The sequence below is a fragment of the Palaemon carinicauda genome, chromosome 4 (assembly GCF_036898095.1).
Source record: "Palaemon carinicauda isolate YSFRI2023 chromosome 4, ASM3689809v2, whole genome shotgun sequence".
Classification (NCBI taxonomy): Eukaryota; Metazoa; Arthropoda; class Malacostraca; order Decapoda; family Palaemonidae; genus Palaemon; species Palaemon carinicauda.
In genome coordinates this window covers 71,092,010-71,106,384 of record NC_090728.1, presented here as the reverse complement: position 1 = coordinate 71,106,384, position 14,375 = coordinate 71,092,010, and the positions used below count along the sequence as shown (strand labels likewise).

General features: G+C 45.6%; 1 protein-coding gene across 1 annotated transcript in view; it reads left to right on the top strand.

Moving 5' to 3' along the window:
* Ide (Insulin degrading metalloproteinase) overlaps window positions 1-14,375 on the top strand; it is a 511,525-nt gene that overhangs the window by 193,565 nt on the left and 303,585 nt on the right. The window contains exon 7 of the mRNA XM_068372359.1: window positions 1,512-1,712. Within this exon, the coding sequence (XP_068228460.1) occupies window positions 1,512-1,712 (201 nt within the window). The remainder of the gene's footprint in view (window positions 1-1,511; window positions 1,713-14,375) is intronic.

Sequence of the window (14,375 nt, the reverse complement as noted above, 5' to 3'; positions counted from 1 at the left end):
CCTTTAAAAGTATTGTCCCATACATCATGGGGGCCAGACCGCATTACTACTTTAAAAATATATAAGTCCCTTATTTTTTCAAAAATTAGTAACGGGTGTGAAATATCCTCTTCAGCCACCCCATGGCGATTAAAGATATTAAATTCAATACATCATGCTGATATTAGATTGTCCACAGGAGCGTTTAGAACTACTTCTATCCCAAGTCTCCTTGTTGATGCCGGAGAATTACCTTTAGACCTTTACCGAAAATCTTCTTTTGTTCGGTATTGGTTTAGGTTTAAAAGACTTCCTAATTCTTTAGCCTATCATATTGTAAGGCTTGTAAAGCACACATACTTTGAGTTGCACCCAAAATCTCTGCAACCTTATTGTTATTTGGTTAAACAATTAATATACAGTCTTGATATAATTAAAAATAAGGTGCTCCCATTTAAGGTAGCATCAATGCCTCCATGGAAATTACCAGAAGTATCCTTTTGTAAATTTTTTATTAGAGTTAAAATGAATATGACTGACTTAGAAGCCAGGTCTCTTTTTTATGGAACATATTGCAGAACATAGGGGATCGACTTTTATATATACTGATGGCTCCAAATCCGATGCTTGCGCTGGATTTGTAGTATTTAGTAATGCTTTTAATTGTAGAGGTGCACTTCCTTTAACAATTTTCATATTTACTGCCGAACTATATGGCATACTAACTGCTATTGAGAAAATACTGTTGGAGAAGGCGGGTAATTTTACCATTTTTATTAATGCATGGAGTGTCCTTCAAGCTTTAGAAGTTTTTACTTCCAATAACCCTTTAGTTTTGAAGATTTTAGAATGGCTTTTAATTATTGGATTGTGAGGTATAACAGTTCAATGTTACTGGGTTCTGGCACACACAGGTGTGTCTGGAAACAAGAAAGCATTTATTTGCTAAGAATGCTGCTGCTGAGTTGCTACCTAGAAGGTATCCCATTCTTTGGGATGATTCTTTACCCAACATTAAGAATTTGATTTCCAATAATTGGCAACAGCATTGGGGTAGTTTAGTTAGAAATAAGATGTGAGAAATAACGAATGTTATATTCCCTTGTAAGTATAATATGATGCCCTGAAAGTGAGAGACTACTCTTTGTCGTCTCTGTATTGGTCAAACTTGGTTGATACATGAATTTCAGCTTACTGGACAATAACAGCCATAGTGTGACAACTGTTTGGTACTCTTGCCAGTGAGGCATTTGTTAACCAAATGCCCCACTTATAATAGGGAGAGAAATAGGTATGTGTACAGTGTACAGTGAAATTTCATAATACTTCTTGGAATGCTCAGGGAATCATGTTTTTATGTAAGTTTTTAGCATTGATTATTTTTTGTGTATTATTATTAGGTGTTCACCATCATGACTCAATATTTTTACAACTGGTTTTCGCTGTGTGGGACTAGATGTTCTGTGTGTGGTTTAAACATTCATCCCAATTTATTGTCTACATTCAAAGATGTTCCTTGTATTTCTTTTCAGCCTGGTCATTACTTGGGTCATCTAATTGGTCATGAGGGTCCTGGTTCATTACTTTCCTACCTGAAGGGCCGTGGTTGGGTTAATTCTTTAGTTGGTGGACAGAAGTCAGGAGCAAAGGGTTTTGCTTTCTTTGTAGTGAATGTGGATTTAACAGAAGAAGGCATTGAACATGTAGAGGACATTGTCACAGCAGTATTTCAGGTAAAGTACTATTTTTATCATGAAATTTATTTTTATGAATTTACAATATTATTATTATTATTATTATTATTATTATTATTATTATTATTATTATTACTTGGTAAGTTACAACCCTAGTTGGAAAAGCAGAATGTTATAAGCCTGAGGGCTCCAACAGGGAAAATAGCCCAGTGAGGAAAGGAAATAAGGAAACTACAAGAAAAGTAATTAACAATTAATATAAAATATTTTAAGAACAGTAACAACATTAGAATAGATATTCCATATAGTATAATCTAAAAACTTGAAAATAAAACAAGAGGAAGAGAAATAAGATAGAACAGTGTGCCTGAGTGTACCCCCAAGCAAGAGAATTCTACCCAAAACTTTATAAGACATTTTATAACAAATTAATTTAAACAATTATTAAATTTATTATTATTAAAATTAAAATTATTATTGTTATTATTAGAATTATTATTACTTTTGCTATTATCATTATTATTATTATTATTATTATTATTATTATTATTATTATTATTATTATTATTATTATTATTACAATCATTATTATTATTGTTATTATTGATAAAAATATTAGAATTACTAGAATTATAATTTTGATATCAATAATCATCATCATCATTGGGAAGTATGGTGTACCAGGTAAAAATGAGAGAGGTGAGAGACTGGTAGATATGTGTATTGAGCAAGAGATGGTGATAAGTTCTAGCTTTTTCAAAAAGAAAGATAAAAACAAGTATACATGGGTAAGAGTGGCAAATGGAAGAGTGGTAGAAAGGGCGTTAATGGATTATGTGTTGATAACTAAAAGAATGTTTGAAAGATTGAAAGACGTGCACGTGTTTAGGGGTATGGCTGATGGTATGTCTGATCATTTTTGGTGGAAGGAAAACTAGTTGTAGCAAAAGAGTGGGGGAATAGAGTAGGGGGATGTAAAAGGGAGCTAGTGAGGGTTGAAGAGCTAATAAAACTGTGGGTAAAAAGTAAATATCAAGAAAAGTTAAAAATGGCATATGGCGAAGTGAAAGTAAGAGAAACTGGTAATCTAGAGGAGGAGTGGAAGTTGGTAAAAGAAAATTTTGTTGGGATTGCAAGTGATGTGTGTGGCAAGAAGTTTGTTGGAGGCAGCATGAGGAAGGGCAGTGAATGGTGGAATGAAGGAGTTAGGGTAAAAGTGGAAGAGAAAAAGAGGGCTTTTGAAGAATGGCTGCAGAGTAATAGTATAGAGAAGTATGAAAGATATAGAGAGAAAAATGTGGAAGTAAAGCGCAAGGTAAGTGAGACATAGAGGGCAGTTGACCTGAGGTGGGGTCAGGGATTGGGTCATTCATATGAAGAGAATAAGAAGTTTTGGAAAGAAGTGAAGAGAGTAAGGAAGGCTGGCGCAAGAATTGAAGAGACAGTAAAAGATGGAAATGGAAGGTTGTTAAAAGGAGAGGAGGCAAGGAAAAGGTGGGCGTAATATTTTGAAAGTTTGCTGAATGTTGAGGATAATAGGGAGGCAGATATAATTGCTGTTGCAGGTGTTGAGGTGCCAGTGATGGGAGATGAGAATGAGAGAGAGATTACAATAGAGGAAGTGAGGAGAGCACTAGATGAAACGAGAGTAGGAAAAGCATCTGGTATGGATGGTGTGAAAGCTGAGATGTTGAAGGAAAGGGTGTGACTGTACTTGAATGGTTGGTGAGATTGTTTAATGTGTGTTTTGTGTTGTCAATGGTACCAGTAGTTGTTCCGTAACTGACATACAAACACGCTATTTGATAAGAGGTATTACTTTTGGCTTAGCTGAAATGACGAGCCATTAAAATTTAACGAGGGTTTACTACCCACATCGCTAGTTAGCGGGGGTAGGGGAGGGTAGCTTGCTACCCCCCCCCCCCCCACACACACACACACACACACACACACACACACCTCGGCTCGGATGGTAGACGGATGTGTCCTCTTTCATCCTCGCCGCTCATTGGCAGCCATTAATGCTCTTTTGCTTTCTCTTTGACAGGTTTGTGTGTGAAGTTGGCCTCTGCGATTATGCACACCTGTCCTGGATTACCCGACTGCCCCTGCGGAACATTCATGTCGGCGGTCGAGACAGACCCTCACACCCTTTGCCCTTACTGTAGAGGCCAATGGTGTGACAGTAACAACAAGTGTGGTGAATGTAGGGAGTGGTCTACCTCCCAATGGGAGAGGTTTTCTCGGCGACGTAAGAAGAAGTCCAGGCAGGATCTTTCTCCTTTGAAGGTTTCTTTGAAAGGAGAAAAACCCAAGGACTCTTCTTCTGTTGCCCAAACCTCCTCCGAAGCTCCCACTCGATCGGTCTCTTTCGAGAGACTGTCGAGTAGTAGCGTAGACCATGGTACTGTTTTCCAAGCTCGGGGTTCGAGAGATGGCGTTGCCTCCCCTAGCGAGGCAGCTCCACCTCTCTCCCCGGGGAAGGATGTGTCATTGACCCATCTTTTCCAACTTTGGGGCTCGAGGGTTCGCCCTTCAAGGAAGCATTACTTGACTACATCCGATTGGGTGCTGCTGGCAAGCAATCGCCGACTTTGGTAGAGGTTGATCCTCTGTCGATTGTCGACGTTGTGGTGTCAGAGGTATCCAATGCGGTATCTCCTAATACTTCTGCCTCTTCAAATCCCGCAGTAGCTGAAGGCTTAGTTTCTCCCGTTCCTGCTCAACCAACGAGGAAGAAACTAAGTCTAACAGTCTCTCTTGCTAGTGTTGCTTACACTTACAGAGACTACTCTTCGGAGGACTGCAGAAGGTCAGCTTGCTGATCCAACGGCCTCCAGAGGGCGTATACGTCGCAAGGCTCGCCTTCCTCTTCGCCAGAGAGGCCATCCTTCACCTGCGGTGAGGAGGCGTTCTTTGGTTCATCATCTCCGTTGCAGTTCACCGCAGAGGAGCCTTGTCAGCGTTCACCGACTGTTTCTGCTATGGTCCTGGACCTCTCAGCGGATCGTTCGCGATCCCCTTCGGTGGAAGGTCGTCCTTTCAAAGGACACGTAGCCCATCCACCCGACAGACCTGCTGACCTGCCGTCGTCGTTCCTGAGAGCTGATGCTCGCTACACGCCTACGAATCTTGACTTGCATGCTCGTCAAGCATCTAACCCTATTACGGGGCATCAAGGGCGTATGCACCATTACGCGCATACGTCCCTTACGGGTCATGCTAATGATGAGCATGCGCGCCAACGTTCTCCTGCGCGCCAGGCTTTGCCTGAGGTAGCGCGTAAGCGCTCACCTGTGCGTCAGCGTGCCACTGCCTGCCATCAACCTCCTGCGCGCCAGCAACCTCCTGCGCGCTAGCGCTCTCCAACTCGACGCTCTCCTGCGCGCCAGTGCTCTCCTGCTCGACAGCGCCCACGTACAGCGATCTCTCCTGCTCGCCAGCGCCCACGTACAGCGATCTCTCCTGCTCGCCAGCGCCCACGTACAGCGATCTCTCCTGCTCGCCAGCGCCCACGTACAGCGATTTCTCCTGCTCGCCAGTGCCCACGTACAGCGATCTCTCCTGCGCGCCCACGATCTTCGGATCTGGGCACTGTCGGGAAGTCAAAGAAGACTTCTCCTACACGCCAGCGCTCGCCAACGCGCCAACTGCTGTCTCCACCGCGCCACGCTCGCCATCGCGCAGTCACGCGCAGTCACCCTCTCGCTTCCACGAGGATATGGGTGCGCGCCCATCCTCTCCTGCAGTCGCGCGCCACCATACTGATGCGCGCCCACGCGCACAGGCTCCAACTGCGCCCCCGCGCGCCAGGGGTATCTCTCCTGCGCGCGTGCGCCCTACGATACCTACTGGGGCGCACGCGCGCCCTACGACACCTACTGGGACGCGCCAACTCTCGCCCGCACGCCCAACGACCTGATCCTGCGCGTCCACGCGCGCACGCAATCAGTCTCCTGCGCGCTCTCCTGTGTGCCCACAGTCTCCCGCGCGCGCTCCTACGCGCCATCACTCTCCTGCCCGCCATCACTCTCCTGCGCGCCCACGCGCACCCTTGCAATCGCCCGCTCATGTGCGCACGTACGCTCGCGCATCAGCAGTCTCCCGGGCGCGCCATCAGTCTCCCGGGCGCGCCATCAGTCTCCCGTGCGCGCCATCAGTCTCCCGCGCGCGACCCCTGGTATTCTCCATCGCGCGAGCACCATTACGCGCCCCCGCGTGAGCGTCAATACCCTCCCACGCGCGAGGCTGCTGGACAACGCACGGCAAGGTCGCCATCGCAGCGTTCCCCTCCCTGCAAGAGCATAACAGCGCGCATTGCGGCGGAAGGGAAACATCCAGAAAGGAACAGGATCCCTTTTTCTTCTTTTCAGGCGAACCCCATGGAAACTCCTCCCAGGGATCCGTCGATCCCTGTCCCTCCAGAGAGTGTGTCTGACAGCGCGTTTGTCAGTCAACAACTATGGTTCGGTGCACTAATCAGAGCAGTTACGCAGGCTTTCAAACCTGTTCTCTCTGAGTTAGGTCACAGATCTTTGGCTGTTCTACCGCTCTGAAGAGAAAAAGAGAAGTTCCGGATGTGGTGACTTCTCCGAGAGCTAAGTTGACTCCTCGCAAGCCTTCGAGGCAGGTTCCTTCACCCCCCAGACTTTTTCTCCCTCCTTGTCGGACGAGGATTTTCCGTCCTCAGGGGAGTCACGTGAGGTGAGACGTTCCCCCATCGCACCAATTAGGGAAACCCACCTCGCGTTGAAAAGTCTTCCCGGGTAGGGGCTGAAAGGAACTCGCCACCGTCTATGTTAGAGTCCTACATCCTTCCCAGGAAGGAGTCGAATGACTCAAAGACAGTACCAAAATCCTCGACAAGACTTAGGACGGAGCCAGCTAGCCACTTGGAGAACGTCCGCAAATCTCCCCAAGAAGAGCCTTTGGGGACAGGAGACTTCGCTGCAAGTCCAACATCCGGAGGAGAACTACAAGAGTCAGAGCTTGCATTTTGGCAGGTTCTGACTCTTATAAGGGCTCTCAATGCTTTTGCCGACCCAGAGATCCCCTCTCGAGAGGGCAAAGACACAGTCTTAGACAGATTATTTGGCACTCAAAAACCTTCTAAGACCAGTGCGGCCCTGCCCTGGTCTCAGGGAGTTAAGAGTACCAAAGACAAGATCGTTGTTCAGCTCTCCGAGTCGTCGTCCTCCAACCGTTCCAGTGACGGCAACAAGCTTCTCCCACCTACTCACATACAACAAAGGAGGTACTTCGAGATCTTGGAGGAGTCTTGTTTAGCTCTTCCTCTCCACCATTCATTGGAAGAGCTTACCAGGGGAGTCCCTCTTGAGAGAGTCTCCAACCGGCAGGTCTCGTTCTCGGCAACCGCGATCCTTAACCAGGAGAAGGTTGCGAAGTGTGCTATGCAAGCCACTTTGTGGCTGGATATCTGGTTAGGGACCTTAGGTATCCTGATACGCTCTGAGGACTTCTCCAAAGAACGTACCAGGAAAGCTATGGAGACGTTCCTCCTCTCAGGCACTTGCACGATCGAGTTTCTGGTCCACCAAGTCTCGAACTTGTGGGCAAACACCATCCTGAAACGTCGGGATGCGGTGGCTGAGAGGTTCCATCAGAAGGTCCCTACCACCAAGATAAATAGGCTCAGGCATTCTTCCTTAGAAGGAATGAAATTGCTTGAGCCTAAGGATGTGGAACAGGCCGCTGAGAGGTGGAGGAAGTCCCACCAAGACTCCCTCCTTCATAGGGCTTTGACATCTAAGCCCTATAAGCCTCCAGCACCCCAGCAGTCCCGTCCGACCAAGACCACAAAACCGACGGTAGACATGGTCAGACTAGCAGTGAGACCCCAAGACTTAATGTGTACACTGAATCTGAAGGACGCGTACTTCCAGATCCCAGTCCATCCGTCTTCAAGGAGGTACTTGAGATTCAGCCTAGACAACAAGGAGTACCAGTTCAAGGTGCTGTGTTTCGGTCTCGCCACAGCACCACAGGTTTTCACCAGTGTTCACCGTAATATCTTCGTGGGCACACAGTATCGGCATCCGTCTCCTCCGTTATCTGGACGACTGGCTGATCCTAGCAGACTCAGTGTCATCCCTTCTTCAACACCGGGACAAACTTCTGGGACTTTGCCAGGATCTGGGGATCATGGTAAATCTCAAGAAATCCTCTCTGCTTTCCACTCAAAGACTGGTATATCTAGGCATGGTTATAGACACCAATCTCCACAAAGCCTTTCCATCAGATGACAGGATAGCAAGGCTGAGGAAGGTTGCAGGCCTTTTCTCAGATGAGAAGAACTTCCAGCCCAATCATGGTAACGTCTCCTCGGTCACCTTTCATCATTGGCTCGTCTAGTTCCCAATGGTCGCCTCAGGATGAGATCCCTCCAGTGGTGACTCAAGTCCCGGTGGAATCAAGGTTACGATTCCCCGGACGTCCTGATCCCTATGTGACCTGCGGAACGGACGGACCTCCAGTGGTGGGTGACAGACGAGAACCTTCGAAGAGGAGTGGATCTTCTTGTACTCCCCCCGGATTTTATGCTGTTTTCGGACGCCTCAAAGAAAGGGGGGGGTCAGAATCAGAAAAGTGCCTCCATATAAATCTTCTAGAGATGAAGGCCGTCTTTCTGACCCTTCAACAGTTCTAACAATACCTGGCGGGTCACTCTGTGATGGTGATGATCGACAACACCACTGTAGTGGCTTACATCAACAAACAAGGAAGTACCTTTTCGAAGCAACTATCCCATCTTGCAGTAGAGATACTGAGATTGGCCGAAGTCCACTCAATTCCGCTATCGGCACGTTTCATTCCAGGCAAAAGGAATGTGCTCGCCGACAATCTGAGCAGGGCGTCTCAGATAGTGAGTACCGAGTGGTCTTTGGATCATATAGTAGCCAACAAAGTCCTGACTTTGTGGGGTTCTCCGACTGTGGATCTGTTCGCCACAGCTCTGAACTTCAAGCTTCCGCTGTACTGCTCCCCAGTCCCAGAGCCCAAGGCTCTCTGGCAAGGTGCCTTTCAACAACGATGGGACAACATCGACGTTTACGCCTTTCCCCCGTTCTGTCTGATGAGGAGGGTGCTCAACAAGACCAGAACATCGGTCAATCTTTCGATGACCCTCATAGCTCCGCTATGGCATCATGCGGAATGGTTTCCGGACCTTCTGCAACTCCTAACGGAGCTACCGAGAGAGCTCCCTTCTTGGCACAATCTACTCAGACAACCACATGCCAACATCTTCCACAAAGCCGTAGCTTCGCTACGACTTCACTTCACGCCTGGAGACTATCCAGCATCTCCTCTCTGAGAGAGGATTTTCGCAACAATTTGCAGTCAGGATGTCTGGACATCTGCGAAAGTCATCCGCAGCTGTCTACCTGGCAAACTGGAAAGTTTTCTGTGGTTGGTGTTGTGGAAGGGGTATCTCCACTCGATGCCACTATTCCAACAATAACAGAATTCCTCGTGTATTTGTGGGAAGAAATGCGCCTTTCAGTCTCGGCATTGAAAGGCTATCGCTAAGCCTTAGGTCTAGCTTTCAGGCTGAAAGGAATGGACATTTCTTCTTCGCTGGAACTTTCCCTACTCATAGGAAGTTATGAACTTACCTGCCCTCAGTCGGGAGTGAGACCTCCTCCATGGAACGTAGTTCGAGTTCTCAGGTCTCTTAAGAGACCTCCCTATGAACCATTATGCCAGGCTTCAGATTGCCACCTAGCCTGGAAGACGGTGTTCCTACTAGCTTTGGCTTCGGCCAAGCGTGTTAGCGAACTTCATTGTCTCTCATATGACATTGCCCATTCAAGGGAATAGGGGGAGGTAACGTTCAGATTCGTCAGTGAGTTTATTGCTAAGACTCAGAATCCGGTAGTAGCGAATCCTCGGTTCGACTCCTTCTGGATTTCTAGTCTCCGCTCTGTAACAGATGACCCAGACCATCTCTTACTACCATCTCTTACTATGCCCAGTAAGGAGTTTGAGGCTATATCTTAAAAGAACAGCTGCAATTCGTCCTCATGTGCCAGCTTTATTCGTTAGCACAGGGAGGACTAAGAGGAGGGTCACTAAGAACACCATCTCTGTATGGATTCGTATGGTGATTCATCTGGTCCTGAATCCAGATCCTCCTCCGTCACGTCGCCCTAGAGCACATGATGTCAGGGGCGTAGCCACATCCCTGGCCTTCAAAAAGAATTTTTCAGTGACACAGGTCCTTCAAGCTAGGGTGTGGAAGCGTTAGACAACCTTCACAGCCCACTACCTGCAAGACGTGACCCACAGGAGGCTCGATATGTTCTCTATCACCCATGTGGTGGCTGCACAACAGCTGGTTTAAAACCTCAAGCTCCTTATTGGACAAGTAGCAGAAGGTTGAGGGCATTGTTACCCGGTTTTAGTCTGCATGAATGAAAAGGTTTGACTGGCCCTTATTCTTTTCTTCATTTTCCCCTCTCTTGGGGAAAGCAGCATCCTGGGTTCTCTGCATAGCTGACCTCAAACCACTGCAGGTTAACCATGTTTCCTTGTGTTCCTAGTATTAAGTTAAGTAGGCCGCAGTCCTTGCGTAGTAAGGTTCTAGCGAGGTGCAGGGACTCCTTGTTTCTTGGGTGCTGACACACTCAAATAACGAGTCCCCGGACAAAGCCAAAAAGCCAGTACTGGCTGGGACGTCCACCCTTCCTAATGGTTGAGTCACCCCTATTAAATAGCTTGGTTTGTATGTCAGTTACGGAACAAATGACAAATTCGTAGATAATTTGTATTTTTCCTAACTATAAAAACCTTAGCTATTTAATCAAACTTGACCGCCAGCCTTATCCCCCTTGAAGTCCTACCTTCAAGCAAAGTGAGCTCACTTCAAGCAAAGTGAGCTCAAGCATAGGTGTGTGTGAGGGGGCGGGAGGGGGCGGGTTAGCAAGTTACCCTTCCCTACCCCCGTTAACTAGCGATGTGAGTAGTAAACCGTCGTTAAATTTTAATGGTTTGTCATTTCAGCTACGGCGAAAGTAATACCCCTTATTAAATAGCTAAGGTTTGTATAGTTAGGAAAAAGACAAATTATCTACGAATTTGTCATATTGGGTTTGTACGTGTATTGTACCACTATACAAGGGTAAGGGAAATGTGCATGAGTGTTGTAATTCAAGGGGTATTAGTTTGTTGTGTGTAGTTGGAAAAGTGTATTGTAGACTACTGATTAATAGGATTAAGGATAAAACAGAGAATGCAATCTTAGAAGTACAGGATGGTTTTAGAAGAGGTAGGGGTTGTATGAATCAGATTTTTACAGTTAGGCAGATATGCGAGAAATATTTAGCAAAAGGTAAGGATGTGTATGTTGCGTTTATGGATCTGGAGAAAGCATATAATAGAGTTGATAGGGAAGCAATGTGGAATGTGATGAGGTTATATGGAGTTGGTGGAAGGTTGTTGCAAGCAGTGAAAAGTTTCTACAAAGGTAGTAAAGCATGTGTTAGAATAGGAAATGAAGTGAGCGATTGGTTTCCGGTGAGAGTTGGACTGAGACAGGGATGTGTGATGTCACCGTGGTTGTTTAACTTGTATGTTGATGGAGTGGTGAGGGAGGTGAATGCTCGAGTGCTTGGACGAGGATTGAAACTGGTAGACGAGAATGACCATGAATGTGGGAGGTAAATCTGTTGTTGTTTGCAGATGATACTGTATTGGTTGCAGATGCGAAAGAGAAGCTTGGCCGATTAGTGACAGAATTTGGAAGGGTGTGTGAGAGAAGGAAGTTGAGAGTTAATGTGGGTAAGAGTAAGATTATGAGATGTACGAGAAGGGAAGGTGGTGCGAGGTTGAATGTCATGTTGGATGTTACTTGAGGGTGGGGTCTGTTGCAGAAAATGGTGGAGTGGAAGCAGATGTACGTCAGAGAGTGAACGAAGGATGCAAAGTGTTGGGGCAGTTAAGGGAGTAGTAAAAAATGGAGGGTTGGGCATGAATGTAAAGAGAGTTCTGTATGAGAAAGTGATTGTACCAACTGTGATGTATGGATTGGAGTTGTGGGGAATGAAAGTGACGGAGAGACAGAAATTGATGTGTTTGAGATGAAGTGTCTAAGGGGTATGGCTGGTGTATCTCGAGTAGATAGGGTTAGGAACGAAGTAGTGAGGGTGAGAACGGGTGTAAGAAATGAGTTAGCAGCTAGAGTGGATATGAATGTGTTGAGGTGGTTTGACCATGTTGAGAGAATGGAAAATGTCTGTCTGCTAAAGGTGGTGAATGGAAGAGTTGATGGGAGAAGTACAAGAGGAAGGCCAAGGTTTGGGTGGATGGATGGAGTGAAGGAAGCTCTAGGTGATAGGAGGATAGATGTGAGAGAGGCAAGAGAACGTGCTAGGAATAGGAATGAATGGCGAGCGATTGTGACGCATTCCCGGTAGGCCCTGCTGCTTCCTCCAGTGCCTTGGATGACCGCGGAGATAGCAGCAGTAGGGGATTCAGCATTATTAAGCTTCATCTGTGGTGGATAATGTGGGAGGGTGGGCTGTGCCACCCTAGCAGTACCAGCCGAACTCGGTTGAGTCCCTTGTCAGGCTGGGAGGAACGTAGAGAGGAGACGTCCCCTTTTTGTTTCATTTGTTTGATGTTGGCTACCCCCCAAAATTGGGGGAAGTGCTTTGGTATATGTATGTATGTATGCATCATCATCATCATCATCAAACGATAATAATAAACAATAAACAGTAATTAATAAACAATAATTAATAAACTAATTAAATAATAATTAAAAATAATCAATATGTTTAAGGAAAGTTATATTAATTTTACCTTTACTTATACATGATAATGAACATGATTTCACTTAAAATAGAAATTAGTGAGAAAAGGAATTAATATCTGCAATCTTTATATTCGCTAATCATTTGAGCTTTTGAAATTGTATAGTAATGAATAAACAGAAATGTTTATATTTAAAGTTGTAATTGCTTATGTTGTGTTGAATCTGAGGGGTGTTATCAATTTTTAAGACTTCTTGGTGTCGAGTTACTCCACATCAAATTTTTGCAAAGGATTTTTACAATCTTTTCTGAAATATATCGGTTGTAAAACAGCTAAAGTTTTCAGTATTGAATGTCCCCAGAGTCGTGAGTCTTTGTCTACCAAACAGAACAACAACTGTCTATACAAGTGCCACTGATCCACAAGTAAAAAATCCACCTCGTATATGTTTGTGCTGTCTGTAAGTGAGACTTCCTGAAGTAATGGTCTTGGTGGCAGAAACTTGGTTTATGGTAGTTGAGATTGTATGAGAAAACCAGTATTACTTTATGGTTTAGAATGTGTTTTTATGAATAGAACTTACCTGGCAGTTATATATATATAGCTAATGTGTCTACTTTCGGCAGAATTTTTCAAAATGCGGTAACTGCCTTGTGGTGGTTGGGGGGTTAGGTGGTTAACAACCCTTACAGGGTGATACAAGGAATCATTCCTGTGTTCTGTTCTTCAGTTCATCTCTGCCGGCCGGATCGCTAACACGTAGGTCCGTCATTAAGAGTTTTTCTTCGCTTTCCCTGTTTTGCTGTACCAGTCTGCTATTTGGTGAAGTACACTGATTTGGGGATTTGGCAATCGTGTTTTTGTTATTTCTTTGCTTTTTTGCTGTTATCATTATGAGTGATAAAATTCAATTCCGTGTCTGTGCGAATGAGGAATGTAAGGTGAGATTACCGAAAATGGCGGTAGATCCTCACACTGTGTGTTTGAATTGTAGGGGTTTTGAATGTGCTCTTAATAATAGGTGCGTGGAATGTAAGGTTTTGGATGAAAAGGATTGGTTGATTATGAAGCGCTATGTGCGTAAACTAGAGCTCGATAGAGTTAGGAGAGCTTCTAGGTCTAAATCTAAGTCTGTTAGTGGAAAGGAAGACGAACTTAGTGTAGATTTATCCTTTGAGCCTATAATTAATTCCTCTTTGGAAGTTGATCCTTCCCTTAAATTAGTAACTCCTGCCCCTTCTACAAGATCCGTATCTGCGGATGACCCTCGGTACGCTAGGATGGCTGCCGAGTTGAAGGCCATTAAAGAACAACTTGCGGCCTTTAAAGGTAAGAATAGTGAAAGTGATTTTAGTGCTTGTGAAAGTGCAGTGGAGGTGGCGACTGATCGAACCTGTCATTACCCTATGCCTAGACCTCTACCAAGCTCCCAGGACCAAGGGAGAGGTACATCGACAACCGAAATTGGGTGAGAGGTTCATACCCTCGGTCAGCCGTCGCCTCAGACAGTCCTGTTGCCAATGTCACGGAAAAGACGTGTCGGATGTGTTAATCTCTTCTCCGAATTCTCCCAGACGTAAATGGAAGTTTGAAGCGTCAAGACCTACTAAGAGGAGGTGGAACCGCGATGAATTGTCTCGTTCTTTCTCTCCCAGTTCTAGCAGTCAGGAACCTTGTCCGTCGGAGGACGATTTCGACTCCGTACCTGTGAAAAGGACGAAGTCTAAGCCCGCAAGTCAGGATATTACAGCCGAAGATCCTTCCCCTTCTACTAGTGTTATTCGTTAGCCCTCTCCTTCGGGACCACAAGACCCAGCAGAAGTTGCTAAATCCTTTATGTCTCTCATGCAGGAACAACTTTTTACGTTAGTGCAAGCATTTAGCCGCCCTCACGCCGAGTCTGATAGACGTAAAGACGACTCTTTGCCT